This window comes from Platalea leucorodia (assembly GCF_965183815.1).
Source record: "Platalea leucorodia genome assembly, chromosome: 7".
In the NCBI taxonomy this organism is placed as follows: Eukaryota; Metazoa; Chordata; class Aves; order Pelecaniformes; family Threskiornithidae; genus Platalea; species Platalea leucorodia.
Genome location: NC_138829.1, coordinates 28816459 through 28843687, shown reverse-complemented (window position 1 = coordinate 28843687; position 27229 = coordinate 28816459). Strand labels below are relative to the sequence as shown.

Genomic DNA, 27229 nt, shown 5'->3' with positions numbered 1-27229 from the left:
TAAAAATCGTGATGGGTGTGGGGAAAGCATGCCAGGGTCTCCTGGGTCCCCAGCTGGCTACGAGGCCAGACAACAAACAGAAGGGATGGAGTTTGCAGGGTGAAGGATGGGAGGTGGTTAATTTTGTCTAGTATTTCTCTCTTTGTGTTCTTGGAGAAGAGGTGGCACACCTACATACACTCCTCTCGGTGGAGATAGAGGGAAATTTGTTGCTTTGGATATACAGAGATGTGGGAGAAAAGAAGTGACTAACATACAGCGGTAGTTATCGTGGGCAAGGTGGGCAGCTATTGCTGTGGAGGTAGAAGCCCATGGGGTAGCTCAGAAGTTATTAACTGACTCACGATATAACCTGCGTAACATCCTTCCAGGCCACGCAGAGTGACTAAATCTGGATCTCTCAATATGAAGAACTGCTACTGCCAGGCAAATACGACCTTAATTTCATTGGAGCAGCACATCACCTCACTAAGACCCACAGCACTTTTCTACTGCTCCTTCACCTGGCCCGGACCTCAGAAGCGAGCCTGTGCTGTACAAGCAAGCTCACCTTCACCCCAAAGATACTGCCCACGCTTACCTGCAGGCCACAACCGACTGTGTATTTCATGGCTCGAGGACCCCTGCCAGACCTTCCTGTGCATGCATGTGTCCTGAAGCGAAGCTAATCAGTCCCTCATAGCAAAGGGACAGCTCGACAGCTTGCTCCAGCAAGCATGATTTGTATTCAGTACACCTTATGTAGCACAACTAACAGCAATTGGCAAATGGAAAGTACTGATACTCAAAGCCAAAAAACCTACCCCAACCCTGCACAAGTTGCAGCATATCCCTTTAGTCCCTTCTCGTGTCCACTCTCAGTGGTTGCTGTCAGCTTTAGGGGACCAAGTTAAGTCCGATTAATTCAAAGCATACCACAGAACATGAAACTGGGGAAGAAACAGGGTCTGGTGGGGCGGTGGCTATTCACAGGGCCCTCTGTCCTCTGGAGCCCAAGGGGGAAGGTGGGAGGGAGGCGGCGAGCCGCAAGGGACGCCTTGCCAGGATGCGAAGCTCCTGGGCAGCGGCGTGGGTGCGGGGTTGCCAGGCGGGAACGCAGTTCCTGCGGCAGGGAACGGCAACGGTCGAAGCCCCGGCCCCGCAGGCTCACCCCGCGCCCGGGCCACCTGCCGGAGGGGCGGGCAGGTGCGAAGCCCTCCTAACTCTGCCTGACCGCGATGGAGCCTCTCAGTGACGAGCGGCCCCGTGAGTGCCCCGGGACGGGGAAGGGGGCGCGGGAAGCCCTCGCTCCCCGCCCGGCGCCTCAGGTCCCCCACGGCCGCGGAGCGGCGCCTCCCCCCGCGCCGCTCCCGGCAGACGACAATTCCCAGAATGCCCCGCGCGCGGGGTACCGCGGCCCGCTGGCGGGGCTCGGCCAATGGGAGGGCGCGGAGGGCGCCGGGCGGGGTAGGCTGCGCAGGCGGGGAGGGGCGGGGCGGAGGGGCCGGCGGCAGCGGCGGAGCGGCGGCGGGAAGGGCTGTCCCGGGGCTCGGCGGCGGCGACGGCGACGATGCCGGTCCATTCCCGGGAGAAGAAGGAGAACAACCACGATGAGATGGAGGTGGACTACGGGGAGAACGAGGGCAGCAGCTCGGAGGAGGAGGAGACCGAGAGCTCGTCCGTGTCCGAGGAGGGGGACAGCTCAGGTACCGCGGCCGCTCGCAGGGCAGCGCCTCTGAGGCGGCGCCGCGGCCGTTCCCTCGGCGCCCGGCGCGCTGCCCCGGGGCAGAGACCGGTCCCGCCCCCCCGCTCCGGTGGCTGCCGGTGCCCACCCCCGCCGTGACCCCGCCTCCCCGCCGCTCCGGCCCGGCCCAGCCCGTGCTCCGGCCCCGCGGCTCCTCTTCGGGCCGCCGGCCGCGGGGGAGGGACGCGGCGGGGCGCATGGGCACGGAAGCGCCGCTTCGCCCCCAGCCGCCGGCTCCGGAGCCGGCTGGCACCCGGGCTCGGCGGGCCGGGCCGCGCCGCGCCGCGCCGCTCCGCTCCGTGTGGGTGCTGTGGGTTGCGCCCTGCTGGGCTGGAGCGCATGGCCCCCAGGGGTGCTCGCTGAGGTCTGCGCTTAAAGGCTTAGCACACACACATACGTACATACGCGGGCATGCATGCACACGAAATACAGGCATACATGTGTGCACACATATATACATATGTATTTCCTTGTATGTAAAACAGTGAATTTCAATTAGACGTTTTGAGGCCTGTCTTTGAGGGGGCATTGGAAGCCCTGTCAGTACCATTTCCCTCTTTTGCAGAGCATTTCAACCTCTGCTCTGTTGAAGGTCCTTTCCTTTTTCCATAGCTTCTTCTGGACTGTAGATTTTGAACGATATTAGTAGGTGAAATCCAGCTTTAAAGGGATTACTTTTTCTATGCTCAATTTCCACTGTGTTAGAAAAAGTTTATTATCTGATCAAACTTGCCTTGTAATTACAAGGGCTGAATTATAAAATGGTTACTTACTGGGGAACGTACTGATCATCAGACGCATACACTGCTGCTCTGGAATCACGGGGCTCCATAAGTAAGTATGCTCCCTAAGCAGGATTTTTGTCACTAGAAGGGTTAGCTGAAAAACAGTATCTGTGTTCAGTGCTAGCAGTGGTCCTGATGTGCGTTTCTGGCAGCTTAAGTGATTTAGAGTGGTCTGCTGGGATTCTGTCCCATGCCTCTACTAGCACATTGACTTATGGCATGAGTGCTGGGCTTGGCACAGTGGAAGGAGTAGGATGCCATGAACTAGACAAATTAGACAGTTGTGAAATTATATTTTTACATATGTTGGCTTGTGATTGGTTTATCTGTTAAAGTTCTCAATGTACAGTTAATTCTTCATTTTTGTTGTTAAAACATCAGGAAGATCTTGAATGTTAAATCCTATGGCTTTTATATTCACACTGACTGATGCAGTTCAGGGAAAGCCCTGCTATGGCGGTTCCATGTACGCTCATGGAGCTTGCCCTCATCTGGGCTGTGCATGGGCTAGCAAGGTGCTGGAGCCCCACAGGTGTGGTACAGAGACAGACAAGCTGACTCTGTAGAAGTAGAGTGAAGACTGTACTAGTGCTGGGAAAGTGTGGCTGCCATACTGGGAGAGAGTATGGTTGCTCCCTTAGACCTTGATCTGAGTTAATGCTCACTCTGCACCAGAGCTGATCCCCCAGTAGAGGCCTTGGTTAATCCACAAATCCAGGTAATCTGCCCATAGTTTATGCAGAGCTTCCTGTGGTGGGTTTTTTTTTTTTTTTTTTACCTTTTTCCCCTTCTTCTCCCCCATTACCCCATGCCTTTGAGCTGGCAAGTATTGCTGATTGAATCCCAGTTTACAAGTTAGGCTGCTGGTCCGCGGCTGTCCACCTGTATTGAATTGCTGGCTGCCACTGTCTTGCCTCTCATATTTAGCCACCCTTCCTGGTACACTGTGCTTTCCTGTCCCCTTTCTTGCACTGACTTCAATGCTTGTTGGGCCTTTGTATGCTAAGCTGTCAGAAAAATAACCCATTAAAAAGGTAGCTAGTGAAAACATCTTGGTGAAGAGTCTGATATGTAAATGTGAGGCACTGGGGACTATGTAAACCACTGGTTAGATAGACTGCAGCTCAATAGCACCAGAAGTCATAAATTGCAATTTTGTGAGAATATGTAAACACCTCCAACTTAAATCAGTTAACTGGACACCTACACGTTTTTGTGAATTTGGGACTAAAGATTTGCATGGGTTTAGAGAAGAGGTCTCCTGGAGGAGGGAGTTCTTTAGTTCTGGGCTGTTTACTCATCTGAGGGAAGATCTTGCTTCTCTTGTCTAATGCAGTGCTACACAGATGATCTCTTCAATCAGTGAACTGTGAACCACAGTTCCCATCCAGGTATGGGCTTGAAAGAGGCAGCAAAATTATTATAAACATGGTGATTTTATTTGTGTCTGTATTAGCAACTGATTTGGCAAAATAAGAATAGAGAATAGGTAGTTCTGAGTAGATAGTGGTGAGGCCCCTACATCTCCAAAGTAGTTAGGGTTTATTTCAGATTATGTAGCCTGAAATGAGTATGTTTGGAAGCTGCCCAGAGGACAAGTCATTGTTTCAAACCCTTGTGTTCTTCCTAGACGTTGTAACGCATTTGACGAGTACCTGGAATGAAGCTTTGGGTTTAACTTGATAGGAAAAGAACTTGGTTTGTGTTCACCAAAACTGCTGCAAACCGACGCGGTGCCTGATAAGCTGGACCAGTCATGGGACTGGCTTCAAAGCTGTGCTGTACTGAAACTTGAACGTGCGCACAGCTTTTATAAACAGTTGGGCTGTTGTAGGTGGAGAGTTTATTGATACAATCACAGATGTGCTACTGAGGAAGGCTCATCGGTCTTTGCTTACCCCTGTTCTCTGAAAGTGATTCCGTTGAAAAATAAGGCCGGAAAAATATGCTTAAACTGTCTTGGGTTGTTTTGATGAAACCTAAACCAGGCAGCATCTCTGTGTGCTTGTGGTTATGTTGGAAAAAAGATGAACTTGAGTGAGGGTACCAGGGCAAGCAGCAGGAGGTAATCATGTTTTAAGTTGGAAAAGGCTGGATCGATGGGCCGACGCCAGCTGTATGAGTTCAGCAAGGCTGAGTGCCGAGTCCTGCACTTGGGTCACAACAACCCCATGCAACGCTACAGGCTGGGGGAGGAGTGGCTGGAGAGCTGCCTGGTGGGAAAGGACCTGGGGGTGCTGGTCGACAGCTGGCTGAACATGAGCCAGCAGTGTGCTCAGGTGGCCAAGAGGGCCAATGGCATCCTGGCTTGTATCAAGAATAGTGTGGCCAGCAGGACCAGGGAGGTGATAGTGCCCCTGTACTCGGCACTGGTGAGGCCACACCTCCAGTACTGTGTTCAGTTTTGGGCCCCTCACTCCAAGAAGGACATCGATGTGCTGGAGCGTGTCCAAAGAAGGGCAACGAAGCTGGTGAAGGGTCTAGAGCACAAGTCTCATGAGGAGCGGCTGAGGGAGCTGGGGTTGTTTAGTCTGGAGAAGAGGAGGCTGAGGGGAGACCTTTTGCTCTCTACAGCTACTTGAAAGGAGGTTGTAGTGAGGTGGGGGTTGGTCTCTTCTGCCAAGTAACAAGTGATAGGATGAGAGGAAAGGGCCTCATGCTGCACCAGGGGAAGTTTAGGTTGGATATTAGGAAAAACTTCTTCACGGAAAGGGTAGTCAGGCATTGGAACAGGCTGCCCAGGGAAGTGGTTGAGTTTCCATCCCTGGAGGTATTTGAAGATGTGTAGACGTGGTGCTTGAGGACATGGTTTAGTGGTGGACTTGGCAGTGTTAGGTTAACGGTTGGACTTGATGATCTTGAAGGTCTTTTCCAACCTAAATGATTATATAATTCTATGAAAAGCATATCTGATTATGTCCTTGTTTGCACAGGAACCTGCTCTGTTCCTTTCAGATGTGACTTACAAAAGCATGTTTCAGTTCATTATCAGAATTGTACATGGACTTAAAAGGGAATACTGTATTTCAGATAAGAAATTCATTGAGATGGCTTTTCAAGAAGTTCTGATATATGAAGTTTGTTACATCCTTCAGGGGAAACAGAAAGACAGTAAAGGAGGAATATACAAGCTTATTGGGTAGTAGGTGGGTGAGACACAGGGTTGTGAAGGACTCCTTGATGAGGTCTAGGAGCAGCACTGCAACGATAACCACCACTTAATTAGCCCGTCTTAGCCTTCTGGTTTGTATTGTAGCTAGATGCCGTCTGGGAATGCCCTTTCTTCATCTCTTACTCAGGCTAATCTGTATGTCTAAAAAAATGTTGTTTTCTGTGTGAGGAAGGGAGCTTGGTATAACAGACGTAAACTTAATTATTCCTCTCCTCCAACTCCCTGGCTCAGGTGAAGAGAGAATTGTCTCTGTTAGTTCTAGCTTTGAAGTTTGCTCTTTTTCAAAACTTTCCTTTGCTCCCATTTGTAGTTATGCTAATTGATATTTTTAAAGAAAACTTTGATGTTTACATGTCCTCAAAGACACTTTGGTTGATTTTTATTGAAGGGAAATAATTCTGTTGTCTTGCCCTTGTCTTGGTTTCTTCTGGGAGTAGGGAGGAGGAAGGAGAAATTGTGTTTTAAGCGAATGTAGTCTGTGAATGTTTCTTTAAAACAATACAAGAAGCTCTCCAGATAATTTCTGTTGCGTTCCACAGAGAAATGCTTTTAAGGGAGCACTTAAAAAGCGATGATTACAGGAAATTACATGCTTGTCTCAGTGTCTTGACAAATATGAACGTACTCCATGGAAGCATATTGCTCCTACAGACATAAGATGATTAGCACCACAAGAAAAAAGTCTTAATTAAAATTATAACAATAAGAAAAAAATATTTTGAAGGAAAGGATTTTTTTGGTTAAGTTTGTCATTTGCTTTACTTGCATTCAGCTGCCTTTTTTTTTTTTGTTTTTTTTTTTTTTTTTTTTTTTTTTTTCTTCAGTAGATGCCTGAGAATACGGAAGGTGCGGTTAGAAGAAGCATAGCTTGCCCTTGAGAGCTGGCACTGTTTCTATCCTATTCTTTTTGACGCTATGTATTTAGTATAGTTTTTTTTATTGATGAGGATATAGAATAGCATATTAGGGATGAACAGAAAAGCCACAAGTTATGCTCACCATCCCAGATGAGAATTTGGCCATTTTTTAGAGCACTCTATATGGGCCACAGCTTATTAAAAAAAACCTATTTTAGGCACTGTTACATTTTAAGTACTATGAGGTTTTTTTGTCTTTAAACCAGGCTGCCCTAGTTATTGAGTTGGACTGCTTAAACATAGTAGGAAAAGAATGACTGTGATTTTGAAAGTGTCTAAAAATACCCTAATTATTTTGTGCAGTATGAAACTTTATGGGAAGTCTGAAGTTTTGAGATAGGATGGGCCTATTAGCAAGCATTTTAATATGAAATGAGGAATCTTCTGTCTCCTGATGTAAATTTTCAGCTGGAAAGCCATGAGATTTGATCCTAAAACCTCTTTTTTTTCAGTACTGCATATTCCCCAATCTGTATGTTGTTTAAAGCCATGGGGAAGAAGTTCCATAACTGGGGAATTAAAGACATTTCAGGACTCTGAAAATCTTTGTTGTTTTATGAATCTTACTGGAGGCAGACTAAAGGTGAAACAGTTGAAGAGTGACTTAGGATGAGAATTGCCATTCAGCATGAATGATAGGTAGAATGTAGTCTTAGAGGCAGAAAGGCAAAGGCTTTTGACTGTATACGTAGCTGAGACTGGAGAGAGCTATGTGTTATTTTAATATCTACAGGAGAGTCAGCTGTGCCCTCAGATACCAATGCATTATAGTTTCCTTGCAAGGCAAGTTTAAAATGTAAGATACAGCCCCCTTCCCCTCCAACAATGGGTGTTGCACTGATCCTCAGCCAGGGTTACAGTTCGAATCCGTTTTCTTTGATTTGTAGACCCTGAACATATGCACACAATAAAATCCATGTTAATTTAAGGGAAAGCTTCTGAGTGAATTCCTTACTAAGACATCCGTAGAACCAAAAGCATAGCTGAACACACCTGAAACGTGTATTTGAGTTTGAGAATAAAGTGGGAGAACTGTCGGGATCTCAGTGCTTGTTCCTGTCTGGCTTCACGGGGAGGTGCTTTCAAATTTTAAAGAAGCTTTACTTTTATAACTCTTTGAGTAATATGACTGCCACATTCCTTAAATCTGGCCAAGTTGAAAGTTGCCCAGTCAATTTTGGCTTGAGTATTATGCTGGACAGCCAAATAAAACTTTGCTCTTTAATCTGATTTTCAGCCTTATTCTGGGATTCAGGATCTGCCTTACTTTTGAGAACAATATTTAAAAATAAAATAGTATCTCCTAACAGCCTGATACTCTCTTCCCTGCCCCCCCCCTCCAGCGTGCTAAGCATTGAATGTATTTTTCTGAAGTTCTGTCTTTAAATTTTTTCGCTCTGCTTTCAAATACTTCAGGTTATATCATGTTTTAAAACTTTGTACACGCTGTCTTTTTTGCTTGTACTAACTGAAATGTGACAAACTGCAGTAGGGCTTTAATTTGGACTCGTAGGTACCATTGTAATACAGATTAATACTGCTCCACGGCCTGCTAGTTTTCATATCCAGGCGGAGAGGGCTAGTGTAGTTTTTAGTCTTAAAAGCTTGTGATGATTTCAGGAAGAAGCTATGTGCAGAAAACTTCATACATTGAGAGGTTTGAGTGGAAGATCTGAGTTAATCAGATCCTCCTAAGTAGCTGTGCTGGCCCTGAAGCTACTCCTTTCACCTCATCACCTTTGCAGATTGCCATACTCTTTTGCAAAACAATAAGGATGAAGACTTGCATGCTGCTTTCTGTAGTTGGTGTAGGAGACAGCATAAAGCAGTTAAACACGTCTGTTGGAAAAATGTGAGTGAGGAAGCAGCAAAAGGCTCAGAGCTGTTTATGGTCTAGAAGAGTGAGTCCAGGTTGTCTCTGCTTGGTTCCAGATCCTGCTTTGCCTTTCTGTCAGGAGTTAGGATTTTTCTGGACAGAGTAACTGCTTAGATGGATATGGCTTCCTTAGGACAGCCCCTTCTCTCAAATGTCTGGCCTGTTTGCGCCAGTTCAGCCCCAGTTCCTGCCTGCACGGCCATCCCTTCTTCCGCATGTCTTCTCCTACTGGTTGATAAATGGTCAGTTGTACCATAATTGTAGACAGCTAATTCCTGGAGATACCGCTGCTATAAAGCAGTTTCAGGACATCTCTAACTTCTGAATGTGGCTTAACAAAGCCTTTTTTTTTCTTCTGGGAAGGGTGGGAAAGAGTCAAGAGTTTTGCAGCTTAGTTTTTCTGTTTTCTAGTCTAAGAAAAGGCAATGGAGGTAACAGCTGATGTTTAGTAACATCAGATGTCTCTATGAAAAGTGGCAAAATTTTTGGCCAAAAAGTGCGTATTTCTTGTACTTTACAGTTATGCTCACTAGGTAAATTAAGAAAAAAATCAGGAATATAAATTAAAACAAGAACTGTGGAAATAGTTTAATGTTAATTGCTCTTGCTGCATAAAAGTATATAAAATCAAGTTTCTGCAAAATTTTAGACTTCGGAGTTGAGAAGTGTTCCATTAGAAATGTAGTAATTTTAAATGGTCATTAAGATGAACTACAGATATTTCTACATTAATATTTCAGCTTCAAAGAACTCTCCGAATTGAACAGGACGAAACCTGTTTTCAAAACCAAGTGTTACTTTATTTTTAAATGGATATTAATAAAACAACACCTTGAATTTTGTAAGACAAATGTAACATTGAACTGTGCTTGGTTTCCAGGGATTGCTTTTGCTCATACTAACTCAGGATACACTTGAATTTTCGGTGGTGACTAATAACTCTTCGTGCTTAATGCTGCCTTTTGTCTGGTGTGATATACAATGTTTAGTTTTCCTGTTTCATGCATTCTTAGGAACACCTTGTATTATCAGTCATGAAATTTAACCTCTTGAAGTCTTACAGTGATGATGTTTCCTGTTTTGAGGAAGAAATATTGCTGTTTATGGGGTTTCTTCTAGAATTAGATCTAAGTTTCTTACTCTGCAGTTTATATGGCAAGTGATTTCTCATATTCTGCCATAAGATAATAATAATATAATGGATAATCTTTTTAATCTATTCATGGCTAAAATTCATGCTTCCTTCAAATTCACTAGAAACAAAATATCCGGTTTATTTGGTTATACATTACATTGTTCAAAATAAATTACTTTTTTTTTTTTTTTTTATTCTTAGAAATGGATGATGAGGACTGTGAAAGAAGAAGAATGGAGTGTTTAGATGAAATGTCCAATCTTGAAAAGCAATTTACAGACCTTAAAGATCAGTAAGTATTTTAATGTTTTAAGTGCCTCATTTGAGGATCCATTCCATGAGAATATTGTGTGCAGCTGGTGTTTCTCGTCTTTCATATATGTGGGTGCTACTCTTGGAGAAGAATAAGGATTGGGAGTTCTGAAATTATTTGCAGGCAGTTGCTCCAGAATACTTTTATGTATGTATTTATTTATTTTCTGTTTTTCTGTAAGAATGGTTTTGAGATGTTGTTGCTGTGCAGGGCTGGTGTGGGTCTATTGCATCAAAATCCTTAGTAGAACAAAGGAATTGTGATTTTAGGGAAATTTGTGATTTTATTTATTTATTTACTCAAGATCTTTCTCATCCTTTTCTATATGTGGGACAGACCCAAGCACTGTCTTTGCTAAGTAAGAAAATAGGGGTTTTTGCAGGGTCTCACAGCAGTTTTTATAGTTGGTACCAATGAGAGTTTCTTGCAGTTACTGCAAAACAGTATGTCTAGTATATAATACTAAAAAAAATGAAAATACTGTTGGCCCTCTGTCTGTAGTTTGCCATAACATCTACATCAGTAGTAAAGACGTAAGTGGAAGAGACGAAATTAATAGCCACAGTTATTCAAAAGTGAATCTCATTTGTATTAGAGCCAGTCTTTTGTATGTATTTTAAGTTGCCTTTTTTTTTTTGTCCCCACATATGCCCAGACAAACTGGATGCATCTGTTCCAATTTAAATTGGTGGTAATTTGGCAACTAACTTAATCAGGTACCTGACCAGTGAAACTTTGAGGAGACCTTGTCTATTCTTGGGCATATATTTTAATTGAAAATCTAGTCAGTTGTCATTACATTTCAGATGTGTGTTTATATTGTGAGATAGTTCTTTCTACTACAGAACTGTGACATACAACTTGCTTTGCCTAACAGGGCACTGTGAGGTCTATCTAATAGGGTCTGGAAACAATTGCCCAACAAGCAATTTCTTGCTCCAGTTTCTAGAGAAGACTGTTTGTCCTGCTGTTCTTCTTTGGGCTGAGCATGGAGCAACCTGGGAAATGGAGCCAACCGATGAGTATTGGAGCCAGTTGGTACTGACTGGTTTGGCATTTGGAAAACTGCCAGCTTTTGAGTTCAGTCCTACTCTTCCATCTGTTGGACAGCTTGGGTGACTGAAAACAATTTGTGGAAACAAACCTTTAAGGAGTGAATATGGAGGAGGGTGGTCTTGGGAGGAAGGAAACAAGTATTTCAGGGGGTTTAGGGATTGTGAATGGTGTTTGGGAGGTGGTAAGGCTGTGGTATATGAGGAGGAAGGCATTGTGTACCAGACACTGGTTAGTTGAGAGGTTGGGGTGTTTGTATGGGCTGGAAGAACTGTGATGGTGGGAATACTGAGAAAGGAGCATTAGAATGATAGAAGAAGGATTATAGGGAGAAGCAGCCGTGAGTAGAGAGGTGATAAAGTTGGGAAAGAAGAAAAAGATGCATAAACAATGGTATGTTTAGTCACAACCAATAGCAGAGATGATGAAGTGATTCTGTCTACCTCCTCTTCCTTTTCAGGGAAACTGAATTTGGATACTATGAGATAAGTAAGATTTACAGGTTGATAGCAGTTATCTATTTTAGGCAAATCACTGTTTGAAAGTACTGGATAAACAGTTGTAGTCCATCAACGGCTATGTGGTCCCAAGTGCTGGCAGCACTTAGTCCATAACCGCTTGCTCTGATGTAGCTGGAACTTGGTGCTGTGTAATCAAATGTTAGTGACCCACCCAGTCATGTGCGCTGTGCACCCATGCTTATGTTCTAGCTAAATAATTCTGCTGTAGCTTTATGCTAACTATTGTGTGCATAGCATGCTCATCAAGGATTGAGCCCAGCAGATTGGGTTTTAATCAGCTGCATGCAATGTCAGTTGACTGCAGGACAGATTGCGTGCATCATACTCTAGCAGTTTACAGGTAAGAAGGAGGGGAGTGATCACTGACAATTGCTAGGTTAGGTACACACACTTGAAGTATGGAGTTGTCATCCAAGTAAAATGATAGCAGGCTGGTGGCAGATGAACAGGAAGTATTTCTCAAGGAGCTCTTGATGTGTCAGTATACATGAACTTTCTCCTGTCTAATTCATTACTTAACCTACACACTTAAAACAAGTAAAAAAGCAGAGTCCCTGTCCCAAAGACATCTGTTATATCTGTGTAAACAGATATAACAAAGATATGTTTATCTGCGTAAACAGATAACATCTGATGTGTTCTTAACACATACAACAGAGTTTGTACACATTTGCCTTAATTCTACAGCTTTTGATTGTGGGGTGCAAGGTGAAAAATGAGAACAGGAGAAGCTGGTTATATTGATGATTCTACCATTGAACACTATATTTAAGTTACCAGTTACAAAGAGTGGAGCTTTATTGTGATTGAAATACTTGTAATTGATATTACATTAAATTTTTCAAAATGCAAGCAGATTTCTTCATTGTCTGTCAGTAAATATGAGCTTTTATAGAAGGAATGAATTTTAGGTAAAATAAAAGTATTTTAAATACACTTCCTTTTGGCAGGAATGGAAAATGTCAGTTACAAATTACCCTGTGATATTTGTGATAGTGCGCAATATGTGGATTTTCATAGGAGATGAAATTAGGGTTGCTTCAATAAGAGCCTGCCTCACTTTTTCCTTGATTTATGGTAGGGTGGGAGCAGATAAGTGAACACGACAGTGAATGGGAGTTTCTATCCACAAAATGTCTATCTTTGTCTCCCATGATGTAAGCCATATTGTTCTTATGTATTGTAGTATCCTTTCCTGTCCTCTTCCATGTTGATTCACCTCTTACTCCATCTTAATCCTATGAACAGCTGTGCAGTTTTTTTTCTTCTTCCTTAGAGATGGAGATACATTTCATTTTATCTTTACTTTCTACACTTCTGATTGTCTGCATGTGTTTTCCAGAAAGTCTTAATAGACATGAGGAATATTGTTCAAAAAGAAAATAAGATTTGTTACCATTTGAATTTTCCAATACATAACTTTGCTTCAGTGGGTGTTCCATAACATTAACAAAGAGTTGCAGGATAGTTCTTTTAAAAATATTTCTTCTAACTTGTATTTGCTTTTAAATAAAATACATATTTTTAATTTCTATTATTTTAAGACTTTACAAAGAAAGATTAAGCCAAGTGGATGCAAAACTACAAGAGGTCATAGCCGGAAAAGCACCTGAATATTTAGAACCATTGGCAGCTTTACAAGAAAATATGCAAATCCGAACCAAGGTGGCAGGTAGGCATTTAAAATGAGTATTGCTGTTTCAACAGTATGAACTTGCTATGCATTTTAAGGTTGATCTTGTTTTTTCTTTAGAATTGTTAAAGGAGTGTGTTTTAAAGTTAGAAATATTGTGGCATAGTTTTAAATGTAAAGTATTGTTCAAGTCAAAATGAATAGGTTGCTTACCTCTTTGCACAAGTTGCCTGATAACATCGCACTAAAAATATGGCTTTTATATGTTTCATTTAATGGCTGTCTGTCTTTGTGTAGTAAGCACAAAATTACAGTAATAATTATTAGTCAGAAGATTTGGGATCAAGTCTGCACATTGTAGTCACTGTTGAAATGAAGAGATATGTAGGTGCTATCTCATTTAGTGCTTGCCAGGTCATCTTTTGATGATCATGTTTTTCCTGCTCTTCTAGTCTGTGTCTCTTCTTCTGTTCCATCTGGGGAAGGAGGAAAACTCTTGTCCTTAGCAGCTTTTATCTAAGCTACATTTTAATTATTAAAACTAATGTTTAGATAGGCTTTTATGCTCATAGAAGAAGCAGGCAAGAACTTTTATCTTCTTCCGGGATACAACCATATAGTCATATGGAACAGTGGTATTATAGGAAGACAAAGTTCTCTACTTTGCTGTTGTAGATTCTTTTCATGTTACAGCTCGACCCCTTTATGAGTAATTCAGCTGTCGAAGGGTTACCTAACACAGGCTGTCGGAGAGCCAAAAGGCAGACAGTCGTGATCTCTCTAGCTAGAGAAGCTATGCCGGTGTCTTTTGCAAGAAATTCAGCAGAAGCACGGTGCAGGCAAACTGGAAAAGAGCAAGCCTGCTATACTTTTCATCATACTAGTGCTACTTCAGTGCTACTCAATATGTCTTCATTGGTACTTTTGACTTTAGGCTACGAAGAGGATTTGAAATCTTTTGGTCTATTGCGTTTCTCTCCCTCCTGGTCTTCTCCATAACGCTTCTCCTCAGCTGGTGACACAGAATTTCTGAGTTTTAAGATCTTAACCCAAACTTACTTGACTAGTCCTTAGTAGCCCACTTGGGCTTTGCAGAAGGTTCGCAGGTGAACTTGCAGAAGGTTTGATATAAAAGCAACCTTGATCCAGGCTTTTGATTTCCAGTTTTTAATGTGGCTGGCTGTCATTGCTTTCATGTAGGGTATGGATAGTCAGAATATTACAGATTCTCCTGATTTGCCTTCAGCAGCACTGCAGATCCACGTTCCAATGTAAAAAGAGCCAAGGGTAAAAACTACAAAGTTTCCTTGAAGTTGAGACTAGAAATCAGGCTTGTTTTTTTCTGTCCTTTTGTCCTCAACTGAATGAGATTGATAAAATTATTCCAGAGAAAGCAAGAAACTGCAGAACAGGCTTATTTGCTCTTACTGTGTGAGAGGCTTGATAGAAGTGGATAGTAGCAGGGCTTGAGCTCCAGCAGGTAACCCCCAAGGACCTACTTCTACCTGAGAGAGGGGAGGGAGGGATAGGAAAAAAAAAAACAATGGATATAATAAGTATGGATATAATTGCATCTGTGGTAGAAAAGAAACTTGTATTCCTCTGCTCTCTAAGGCACTGAGCACTATTCACACAAAATGTGGATCTTGACTATTTCAGCAAGTCAGGAATACAACTGTTTCTTCTAGACATATTCATACTTACACTGCTCAATTTCAGGCAAATAAGCAGTGATTATAAATTGGTAGACCTAGACATGCCAGTCAGCCATAAATATTTAAAAAAAAAAAAAAAGGTCAGCATAACATACTAATGTAAGAAAAGAACATTGTGAATTATAGATCAAAAGTGACTTCACAACGGAAAGATGATTGACATAATACTTTGTGGTTTGTTTTTCAGAGGAATTGCCAGTAACAGTATTGTTCCTCTTGTACTGTATTAATTTATAGTCAACTGCATTCTAAGGGAAGTTGGTTTTGGGAATTCTTCAGTTGCTAGACAGCACCAGCATGTGTGCAAACTTAACTCCTCAACATGGTAATCTGGAACAATTTAAGTATTTTTTGTTGAATGCATTGAATATATTAAATCAAGTTCTATCTATACTTGCCAGATATTACATTTCAGATACCTTTCAGATTTTTTTCAGCTGTCTGTTTAGTGTAAACATTTTCAGAAACCTCTAAGAAATGCTCCTAATACTCAGAAGCAGTATCCTTTGTATTGCAAGGTGGCTATTCCTAAGAATGGAACAGAGTCTTGTTAATTGATGTGATTTATTAAGGTCATGCATTATAAAGTAAGACTTATTGCAAATATTAATTTGTAAAAGTTTGTTCTTTCATTCAGTTTTCTAGCTATTTAAAACCCCCAAAACGTTATTTAAAACTCTAATTAGAAAATAAAAGAGGCCATTTAGTACTTCATGGATTTGAAAACTAAGGATATCCAGGATAATTTGATCAGAAATATGAAATAGACCTGTTTTGTAAAGTTAGCATGACCGCTGGTGTATTTTGTTGACTGATGGGGAAAAGTTAAAATAGCATTTATTTTTCCTCAGGTCTTCAGAATTAAGCGATTACTTGTTCTTATTTTTGCTCTCTAAAGCAGCCAGCCACTGTAAGTGCCTAGTATAATATATCTGTATTTTCCAGTACATACATGTTTTGGGACTTGCAGGCAGTCTTAAAAGAGAATTCTGAAATCAGATATTAGCTAAAGAAAGTAATACTGTTGTAATTTGTCTGATTACAGGTATCTATAGAGAGCTTTGTCTGGAATCTGTGAAGAACAAGTATGAATGTGAAATTCAAGCCTCTCGACAGCACTGTGAGGTTGTGCCAGCTATTTTACATCGATAGCTAATCTCATCTAACTTTACTGTGTGTTATGCTTTCCAAGTTCGGTGCATGTTTTTATTATTGCTGTTATTCGCTATTTGAATGCAATTGCCTTGTGATACTTAAGCCCACATAAGAGGTTATTCAAAGCATATAAAATTAGCTTTATATTAGTTTGGCTTTGCATATAAGTATAGCTAAGGTTTCTTATTTTACATTAACAGGTTCTTGTTAATAGATTCCCACATGACTTTTTTTAGCTTTGTTGTAAAAAGATTACCAAGAACAGTAACTAAAATATCTGACATAATTTTAGCAAAAAGCACCTTACATTTTAACAACAGCAACAATAATAATAATGATGATGATGATGATGATGATGATCATGATGATGTCTTTTTAAGATGCCTTGGACAGCTAGTGATAGAGTTGTCATTTCATAAGCAGTTACAGGAAAAATATATTTCTCTCCTTGAACATAAACATTCCTGTTTAAGCATCTAAGTACTGGATACTGTAGTACAAGTACTCCAGTACACGTATGTCCAATGCTGTTACATAGCTGCTTGTATCCCGAGGTTTGAATCATAGTACTCCTCAGCCCCCCGTTACAGCTCCTTAAAGGTGTTTTCTTCTGAGTGGTTCACCATATTCCTGAAGTCCGTGGCTCCTACTATACCAATAAAGCAAGAATGTGCATGTGTACTTTTAAAAAAAATTTCTATTTTCTTCATGCCTTGGGAAAGAACAAGGTATAACGAACGACTACTCATTACTGTCTTCGCTCCTGTGAATACTCCTGAGGTTGGACAGAATCCTGTAAGACTTGCAGGGTTTCTCATCCGTGATTGAATGATGTCAGAACAGATTGAATGTCTCAGAAACGATAACACTCATTTGGCGTTTCAGGTATATGTAAGAGGCTTCCACCTTTTCAGTTCCACTGGGAGGTTTTTTTTTATAACTAGGGTTTGAAAAATGTGTGAAAGGAGATCTTTGGAATTTAAATACTTTGTAACTTGAAGGGAATGGTAAACATGACAGCCATTTAGTAGAACAGGGTTCTTTGTTTTCATCTATTCCTCCACTGTTCTGCTTCACTCCAGCACACTAGCTTGAACATTGGTAAAGGTAAGTTTCTGTTAGTATGCTGTGCTATGGGCAGGAGCAGTTCAGGTGCAGACATCTGCTGACTTGGCTCTAGGGACTGGCAGCAAATAGCTAGACGCAGTGACTTGTGCTGCTTAATTTGTTTTTTCAATGAGTAAGTCCAAGCCCTCTATTTTCCAGAATTGTTAAAGATGGCGCTCGGTGAAAACAAACTTTAAAATGTAACAATCAGCTGTATTTCCTGCTCGTGTTTTAGGAAATGTGCAAGCTTATGAAAGAACAGTAAATTTATTTCCTTCAGGCTTGGAACTCAGCTTAATTCCAAGTCACTGGTTTAGAGAGTTTAGTGTTTTTCGATGCTGCCTTTAAAAGGGTGACTCATCTACATAGATACTGTGTAATTTTGGTATCAGTCCAATGTGGTGGACAGTAATTGAGAGCAGTTTACTACAAAGTTGATTTTCTCATTCTGAAACACTTAGAGGTGGAAGAGAGTGTAGACTGCACAGAACGCTGCAGAAAGTTTACATCAGAGTGTGGTTTTGTTTGTCTTTGTATATAAAAAGTGCTAATGATACATTAGCATTATGTTAATTTGTTTGGATCAGAAATTGCCTTTTAAAAGGATGAACTAGCTAACTTTTTTAAAGCAGTGCTTTAAAAGTGTTTCTCACAGCTTTAAGGTAGACAATTTTGCTTTCACAACTCTAGATTATTTTATGTGCTCAATAAATTCTTCTGTGGGAAGGTATTTTTCAGATCTATGAAAATAGAAAATTATAAATACTGTGGTAACAGATGATAATTCTCTATAAATGACTGCAGGTTTATTAATATTGGAGGCAGCTTAATAAAAAGCTTTCCATGAAAACATTAGCTTTTTCTGATTTGTAATGAAAGATGATATAGAGGTCACTACTTTACAGTTATTCATTGTGAATAAATATTTGCTATCCAAAAGGAAAATACTGTATTTGTGTCAAAATACAAACGGTTATTCTGGAGATCTAGCTGCATGCTTTTATATACTTAGTTATTCTCGGTACTGATATTTGATAACTATATTTACCCTTATGCCAAGTGAGCGAGCTGTCTTTAAGGAGCTAGGATCTCATGCTAAGAAAGTGGATAGAGGGAAATGTCATATGCTTTATGGCTTCTGAAAAATTTTCACCTAAAGCTACTCTTGCCTTCCACTGAGGCTTTAAATTGTTGTCATATATATTTAGATGATAGAACTTAGTCATGTAAAAATGTGTAATTTGTTGCTTTTTTAGAGTGAAAAGCTTCTGTTGTATGATACTGTACAAAGTGAACTAGAAGAGAAGATTAGAAGACTTGAAGAAGACAGGCATAGCATTGACATTACCTCAGGTGGATGGAAATTCAAAGTTGTTGGGGTTTTTTTGTTTGTTTATTGTTTGGTGTTGCTTTTTTGTTTGTTTTTTGTTGTTGGTTTTTGGTTTTGGTTTTTTTTTTTTTTTTTAATCTTCTGGTAGCTACTGATTAGTTGACTGTACACATAGCATGTCTGGTGAGTTTCAGGTTATCCAGTAGAGTGTTATTCAACTGTAGACTTTGGGGGTGTGTGTGTGTTTGAATTTAAGCTTAAAACAAACTTTGGTCTAGTAATTGTCAGCATTCCTTGTGTGTTTTGAGAGTATTAATCCATGACTACATAATCATGTAACATCTTCATTCTGTCCAGAAACATATCACCAGAAGATGTGTTATTTTTCATTTTTGGACAATGTTTTCTGCTGCAAAAAGGGCTAAACATGTAAATGTTTCTGATTCATAGCATGTTCTTATTATGTCTTTTCAGAATTATGGAATGATGAGCTACAGTCCAGGAAGAAAAGGAAGGATCCTTTTAGTCCAGATAAGAAGAAACCTGTTGTTGTATCAGATATCCTTTTACTGAAATCGTTGTTCTTTCTGCTAGTGTTTACTGTTTTATAGCTAGTCTTATTACGTATGTCATTAATAACAAGTTGAAGTGATAATGTATTCTCAAAATTGATTTTTGCATGGCAGTTGTTATTCTAATTCAGATTAGAGAAACCACGTTGACACATCCCATTATCAAAATTGAAATTAAGATTCTCTTATGTAACTACTAGTTTCATATAGAGACTATTTCTAACAGTTGTTTTTTCTAACTTTTCAAAAAATAGAGCTACAAGGCAAAAGTGGAAAAAAGTTAGGCATTATGTTTGCAAAGTATAACTTGACTTGTGTAACTTCTCCTGTATAGCTTTGCTTCTCATACTGGGACATCTTTACCTCAATTTATTACTGCTTAACAATTCCATAGACTTTAGAACCCTCTGATTAAAAGTTTAAAATTCCAAGAATTGAGACGGTTGGGGGTGGGGGTGGTGTTTGTGGGTTTGGGGTTCCTGTAGAGCGAGTGTAGTATTTAAGAATTTTGCATTGATGACTTCTTCATAGCTGTTGACAAGCATGCAGAGCAGCTGAAACTTTTTAAGGTATAACACCCAAGAGATGGTATCATCTTTCTCGAGAAAAAGAAGGAGATGCCTTTGCAAACTGAGTGTTCTCTCTACTCCTACCCCCAGCCTAACATTTTTATAGGATAGAGATGTGATGGCTTAGAAGTTGCCAGAATCATGGAGACTACCTAAAAGAGACCAACTTCTAAGTATTGACATTATATGGTATAAAGGCCATTTTTTTATTGCTAAGCTGCTGCAAAAAATCCTGCTACTTTCAAAAGTTTTTGTAGCATTAGGAGAAGGTGAGAAGGAAGAAGTTTCTGAAAAAACTGTCATCATTGGGACACCCTCCTTCAGGATGATTGATTTACTGGAACACATCCCAGATGGATGATTTGTCCTAATAATGGCTGTTCTTCCATTAGGATGTGTCATAAATTCAGTTTAGTAGAGATGTTTTTTACCTAGTGCTTAAAAGCCAAGTGGTGTTAATCAATGCAAGTACAGGTGTCTTCATTAACTCCTTTTAGCAATTTTAGTGCCAGGTAGTGTGAAAGTGTATTTTCTGTAGCTCTCAGTCATCCTTGTCTTCAGGATGTCCATATAAATAGCATTAGATTCTGTGAATTATGAGCTACCTTGCCATTTTAGAATACATTCCAACCAGAAAATACTAACATGGTATTCAGTCTAAAACCCCAGCTATTTCAGGCAATTCATAAGGCTGAAAATCCTTTCAGTTGTGAAGTAAGTGAATATGAGCTTTTTGCTTATGATTTTAAAATAGTTGTGAACTTGCCAGTTTGTACAGATCTGTGTAAAGCAAATACCTAGAGATTTTACATGGCTTTTGATTTGTAATTCTTTGCTATTTGGAGGAAAACAAATTTGAAAATAGCTAAAGATTCTTAAAATTTCAAAAGGTAACTAAGTTAAAACTTTCATATCCCATTTTAGGAGATTTAGTTTTTAAACATTCATAGCACCTTTTTCTAAACTTGTTTTGCAGGGATGAAATGGGGAGACGCAAAGTAAAAACTGAAGACTCTTGCTAGGGAATGGCTGTGCTATATGGAGTTTTATTTTGCAGTTCACGTATTGTTCTAATACACAATTCTTACGTTACAGTTCATAGTTCAAGGAAGGGGCTTTGCCTTTCTACTTCCTGTTTTTTGGATATTTGATATTCAGAGATGTGGTGCTGTCTACAGTTTTCTTTCAAAGAAATATGATGTAGAATACTGTAAAAATAATGATTTTATTAAAGCTGATGCTAGTGTAGGTGCTGATTTGCAGTGGTATATTGAAATTGCAGTGAATTTTAATTGTAATTTGTAGTATTGCAACTAGAATGATTTTTGGAACTCTTAGGGATGGAATGGTTGTGTCACAATTGTTTATCTTATCTTCATGTTGAACTCCAATAGTGTGAATATCTACATACTATTACTTATCTCTTTTTTTAATAATTTTTGAAGCGTACTTCTAGGTTGCATAATTCAAAGATGAATTTATTTTTGCTGAGCTTTCACTTCATGTAGGTATTTTTTGTGTGAAAGATTGGCAGAACAGAGCTATTAATATCTTTCTACAAACATTAGGGTATTTTTATTATTGCTGTTTAAAAGAGTTTTCCCTAACTTTTCTACGCCCCTATATAGTTTATATGTTACAAGACCTTGATATACTTGAAGACTGGACAACAATAAGGAAGGTAAGATGAAAGAATGAATGCCAGTGGCTGTGGGTTTTGTTTGGCTTCTCGTCTAGTCCTTTTGACTCTTAAAAATATGTAAATGCATTTCTTACATAATCAAAACTCTAGATAGGTTTTTATTTCTTCGGTAGTCAGCTAATCATTCCAGTTTAAGCTATATTATTGCTACTTTTTCTGATTCTGCCCAAATCGTGCAGACAAATCCAATAAAGTGGTGGAAGAAGTTACCTCTAAAATGGGTAGTCCATAATTTTCCATGATAAAGTGAGCCTAAAGCCTGTGTCAAGAGGATCTGCTTTCTCATAGTCTAGCATAACTGGGTAGAAACTATGACAGGATCATTTGATAGGATTTTGTTTTAAATTAAGATTTTCTTAATATATATCTCATGGCATGTTTTCACATAGTAAATAGTTTATTTTATGAAGATGTCTATACTTTGACCTCTCCTTATGCTTTCTATTTTTTTAATAAAGTGAAGTACTGTGTTTTTCCCAGATTATAAGAGCATCAGGGTTTACATGAAGACAAATTTGCTTGACCAATTGATGTATTTGAAAAAATAAATCCATCTTTTAAGTGCAGAGTGCCTTTCTCAGATCTTTGTCATATCATTAAAGTAACTTGCTGTAAGGGAACGCTATCCTTGCCTTGCACCTGCAGTCAGAAAATTTCTCCATGTACCCTAGTGCTTCTCAGCTTATGGAATAGCAAAGTTAATGCAAATTCAAAAACTTGGTGGGCAATGGCTTTGAGTCAGCTTCCATCCTGCTTTATACTTGTACGTGTTTCCTAAACAAGAAGTAAAATGTGATGCCTATGTGAAAACTTGTCTGACTTTTCCTGTCGCATTAGAGGAACAGACACAAAATAGCTTTCCCTCAGTTTCCTGTAGTGTAACATGATTTTAAATAGCAACAAACCCAGAATCTGCTGGGGATTTTGCCTTTTCTGGAAATAATTTAAAAAAACAAAAAGCAAGCAAACAACCCAGCCCAAAAAACTCTTAGAGTTTTTTTTTTTAAACCTACTTTAATACTGCATTTGATCTAGAGTTCACTTGAGAGAAAATTTGTGAGCTTATAAGCATAACATATAAATCAAAAGAGTAGTTTGTTCACATAGCATTTTGTTTTTCAGAATGAGTTAATGTCATTTTGTATTTTCTTGACAGAATGACATAACAGCAATTTTGATGGTTTAATTTAGAAAACCTGCTGAGTTATTTGAAATCAAAACTTATTATGAACGTGATTTTTTTTTTTTTTTTCCCCACCCTCAAAATGCTGGTTTTAGTTACCGAGTCACCATTGAATACACTTTTATTTTAGATTTGTTCTGATTGTGGTTTTTGCGTATAAAAACAAGTATCTTTATCTACACTGCACATAACTTCATAATTAAAGCTGGCAGTTAAGAAAAAAGACTATGCTTGCTTTCTAACTTCATTTTCTTTTGTGTTTCAAGGCAGTGGCTACACTGGGGCCACACAGAGTAAAGCCAGAACGTAAGTAAACATTGTCTGGTTTCACAAGACAGAACTTGCTGTGTGCAACGATGCAAACTGCATCTAGGCAGATCATATTTATTTTAGCCCTGGTGTATAGCGATGGAGGATGGTTTGAAGTAGCTGGAAGATGTGGCTTTTGTCTTTCACCTCTCAGGTGCTGATACTTGTAGCTCGATTGCTGATGATTGTGTTGACACCGAATTCTAGAAAATTATCAACAAAAATTTAGACTTCTAAAAGTGGGTTACACCAATTAATATTAGCAAGCTATACCAGTGTTTACACAAGATGAGGCAGGAAACTGAGAACATCTGGACCTTAGGGGTGCATTCTAAAGGATGCTCACATTCACTGCAAGCTACAACCCTGAAAAAGTAGAGCTACGGGAAAGAAGTGGTAACTCATATTTGGTACTGAGGTGAGAAGCACATTAATACTAGGTAAAATCGAATACTTGGAGGTGGTGAGTAAGGAGGAAAAGGGAGAGGAGGCAAGCAGGTGGTGTATTTCTTTAGCAATGTATTACTACTTGCATGTTGTGGTAACGTGCTGGTGAAGAGGTTTCAGGTTCTGCCTTTTGAAGTCTTCTCTATATTGCATTACTCAATTTGTGAAAATTCATATCACAGATATGAAGGTTGTGGGGAAGATACCTTCTGTCTGAAAATGGAAATAAAACTTTTAATTTATCTGACTGGAAATAAAAGGTATCTTGCTTCCAATTTTCTTGCATTCTTGCAATTATTAAGAGAGACGTTACTTTTGATAATGGAAAAAATTATTTATATTCTATATAAATAACTTGATGAAAGTGTATTTAAACATCTAACTGACTTCTGCCAAGTCAATATTAAATGACTTCTATCGATCATTTTAGCACCTGTCAAATTAGAAAAGCATCTACATAGTGCTAGATCTGAAGAAGGAAGACTCTATTATGATGGAGAGTGGTATGGACGTGGACAGACGATATGCATTGATAAGAAAGATGAATGTCCTACAAGGTAAAGATTACTCAGTTTATGCAGCTCTGTACGTTCATATTAAGCAATAGATAGGATGATGGCATTGAAGAATAAGTTTATTTGGAAATACTGCCACTTCAGTAACATTTCTTAGTTCACTTTGGAAGACCCATTATCAAAGAAGGTTGAGCGCTGGACTTCTGAGAGAGGCTAGTAAAGGTTGGACTTCACTGAAGGTAATGAGGTGTTTGGCAAGTTAGGATCTCACTAAGAAATTAAGCTCTTACTAGTTTCTGAATAGCCTTTGAGTAAGTTTTTTTTTTTACTATCTTGGGATTTTGTTGCTTTGAGAATTTGATCTGTTGGCCCATCCAAAAATACTTAATTACGGAAAAACACTTTATACTGTTAAAGATAAGCTTTGTTTTCAGTTGATTAATGCTCTGAAAGAAAAGAGTTGGAACTTTTTTTTTTTATGGTATTTCCTTCTCTTAACAAAGATTCTACCTGGGAATGGTCTAAATATTACAGTGCAAATTTGGTTGAATGTTTAAGATATCGAAGTGTATTTTCTCTGTATGGATAATATTTGTAAATTTGTAAAAGGTGGGTATATTTAAAACAAGATTTAAAATTAAATTTATATCTTACCTTTTACTGAATGGGGCAAATCAATCTAAGCACAGTGTTGATTAAATATGCACAACTACCCAGGAAAATTAACTTCATATAACAGTAGTTTACTGTAAAACTGGCTGTTTCCTTTCTTCCCTGTGTATGGTGAAGGGGAACAGATTTTGCTGCTTTTGATGTTTGTTCAGGGCTGAAACAGGAAGGTATTTTAGTAAACTATATATTCTTTCTGAAATTTAAAAGATTCTGAGTTAGTTTTGCAGAACATAGCAGTTATACTGGGCCAAAAAAAGATCTTGGTATCCAGTGTCTGACAAAAGCTGATGCTTAGCAGGGCAAGCATACAGTGGAACTTTCCCAGCCTTTCAAGATTTCAGCAACTTTTAAGGATGAGGAGTTTCCTGGAGGGAGTTTTGTCACACTAAATATGTGATAGGTCTTTCTTCTATTAACTGTTTTAATCTCTGGTTTTGAGCCTTTTTTTGTCATCAATTTTATTTGATTTTTTTTTTTTCCCCTAGGTGGTATGGGGAGAGGGTTATGTTCACTATTTGTATTAAGGTTTACCACAACGAGCATAAAAGCAGGGTTCATGTAAGCATGATTCAGTTAATCAGGCTTTGACTTTTTATTTCTTATGGTCTTGGTATAATGACAGTTGAATACTTTTTCTGCTTTAAATCTTGGGCTTCAATCTGTGCAACTTTTTTCCAAATACTTTTTGTATTCAAAGTAATTTCTGGGTACGTTTTCCAACAGATCTGTTTTTTACCATGGGTAGTCTATTGTTGTGTTTTCCATGGGTGACTTGTTCTTTTAAACAATTCAAATATTTGTATATGTTGAGGGTTTTATCATAGGAGAAGAAAATAGATAGATGGCTGAAAAATTAATTACGTTCACTAAAGACACATGCAGTTACTAAAGAATTCTGTTTAAAAATATCCTTACAGTGGAGCCACTGTCTTTTGGGCCTAAAATTTACAACTAATGTGTATTTTCATTTACTGTATGGAAATACAGCTGCAGTTTTGAGGTTATTTATTAGCTTATAAGGTTTCTAAATTCATCTTGTTTTTCTTCCCCTGACCCTTCTTCCCTCATTTTCTGTAGTGCCATAATTACAACAATTAACCATGATGAAGTTTGGTTTAAAAGACCAGATGGAAGCAAGTCCAAGCTGTATATTTCTCAGCTACAGAAAGGAAAATATTCAATAAAGCATAACCACAACTGACAGTTGCTAACCAGATAAGAAACAAGTGGTATTGCCATGCTTGATGTGCCATGGGTTGAAAGTTGTATTTAATAGTGTTTTGTATTCCTTATAAATCTACAGCAGTATCTGATGTGTATTTGTAGTGCTGTATGTAAACTTCATATGGATGGCCTTCAGAAACCTGAGGATGTTAAATCATGTTGACAAGACATTTTACCTCTAAACTGGGTCCAGTGCCTAAGATATGAAGTATGCTCTTCAAGTATAATGGCTCAGAACTTCTCATATTTGTAAAATGGAAAAAAAAAAAAAAAAGAAAAAAAAGATTATTTTTTTTTTTCCCCATTGGTGACCAGTTGGTGTGATAAAAATGTTAAACCATAATTACCAGCAACTCACTTTGTTTTCAGTGAACATGTCATGCTTCTCTTGTGAATGTAAATTTAGCCTGTTCAGCTGTTGCTTTTGAATAGATTGTAACATGCATAAGCATTCTTTTATCCAAAGTGGACCGATTTATTAAAATTATTGCCCTCGACAGCTCTGCTAGTACTGACTGTGTTATATTTTGTAAGGTTTACTATGTTGCTTGTAATGAGACAAAGCCAACGTTTTGAGCTACGTTTTTTGAGGAGCAGTTTTCTAGTTTAGGACCCTATTCTATAGCAAAAAAATCGTTGGTGATTTTTTTTTTTCTTCTTCCCCACATTGCCAGTAAAATTTATGCATAAAGTAGACAGTGTTGCTCCAACCTGTGTTCTATGTAGGCCACAAAGAATGACTGCGGGGATGGTGATGTAAATACTGTTGCATGCTCTGCTTGTTTTGTCCACAGTTGTATGAAATAATATGAATCTTCTTTTCAAAAGGAAAATTTTTCCCCAGAAATGACATATCTGGGAAAATTTACAGTGGCTTTTTCACCAAACACTATTTTCCAAATTTCTGTACCCTACTTCATCTTGTTGTACACCAGAATTATTTCATGCAGCTTAGAAAGCTGAATTCCTCTTAAATCTTACTGTTTAAGCCACAGAGAAAAGTCCTAAATCCTTGATGTTACTGTGATGTGCTTGGAGCATCTAGAATGATAGATGGGATTGCTGAAGAATTATTAATGCGTTGGTTATGTGCACTTTAATCTCCACTTATGATGATTCTTTTTGGAGAAAGAAAGCATCCATTTGCTTTAAATGATCACCGCAAATAAGTATTTTTATTGTAACATATAAATGTTTTATTCCTATATTAATTGTCTCTTCTAGTGTAGAGTGGTAACTACTTTCCAAACGCCAAATCAGTTTCTGCTGAGTGATGCTTTTCTACAATTGTATGACATTATTAATCAAATGTACATAAAGTATCAATTGATATGTTGGCTTTTAACAATATGAACTGTATGTATACAGTTGTTTGATAAACTTTTTGTAATAAAATATTCGTATTTTTTAACTTAGTGTATAAATAAATGATCTGTGGTAGTGGACATCTTTTATGTTGTTTTGCTCTTTGGTTTTCTAGTCTTGTTGGAATTGCTGATATACCAAATGCTAAAGGGAAATCTAAGTTTTAAGAAGGCCTACGTCTTTTTAAGGACCTTTGACTTGCACATTTTTTTCTTTTGAATTTTGAGAGTTTGTAT

General features: G+C 39.0%; 1 protein-coding gene across 1 annotated transcript; it reads left to right on the top strand.

Moving 5' to 3' along the window:
* The first annotated feature begins 1481 nt into the window (after positions 1 to 1481).
* On the top strand, positions 1482 to 27015 carry BRMS1L (BRMS1 like transcriptional repressor). Its single transcript, XM_082318137.1, has 10 exons — positions 1482 to 1685; positions 9810 to 9900; positions 13040 to 13167; positions 15889 to 15968; positions 18362 to 18458; positions 18910 to 18993; positions 21193 to 21257; positions 22728 to 22767; positions 23648 to 23774; positions 25482 to 27015. Exons 1-10 carry the CDS (start codon positions 1550 to 1552, stop codon positions 25603 to 25605), a joined length of 972 nt encoding a protein of 323 aa, XP_082174263.1. The 5' UTR covers positions 1482 to 1549; the 3' UTR covers positions 25606 to 27015.
* Positions 27016 to 27229: the final 214 nt, after the last annotated feature.

Excerpts from the sequence above, each read along its gene's own strand:
- BRMS1L (XM_082318137.1), top strand. The coding sequence starts at position 1,550 with ATGCCGGTCCATTCCCGGGAGAAGAAGGAGAACAACCACGATGAGATG. Across the intron at positions 18,459-18,909 it reads TAGCATTGACATTACCTCAG|AATTATGGAATGATGAGCTA; the intron begins GTGGATGGAAAT and ends ATGTCTTTTCAG. Across the intron at positions 23,775-25,481 it reads AAAGATGAATGTCCTACAAG|TGCCATAATTACAACAATTA; the intron begins GTAAAGATTACT and ends CATTTTCTGTAG.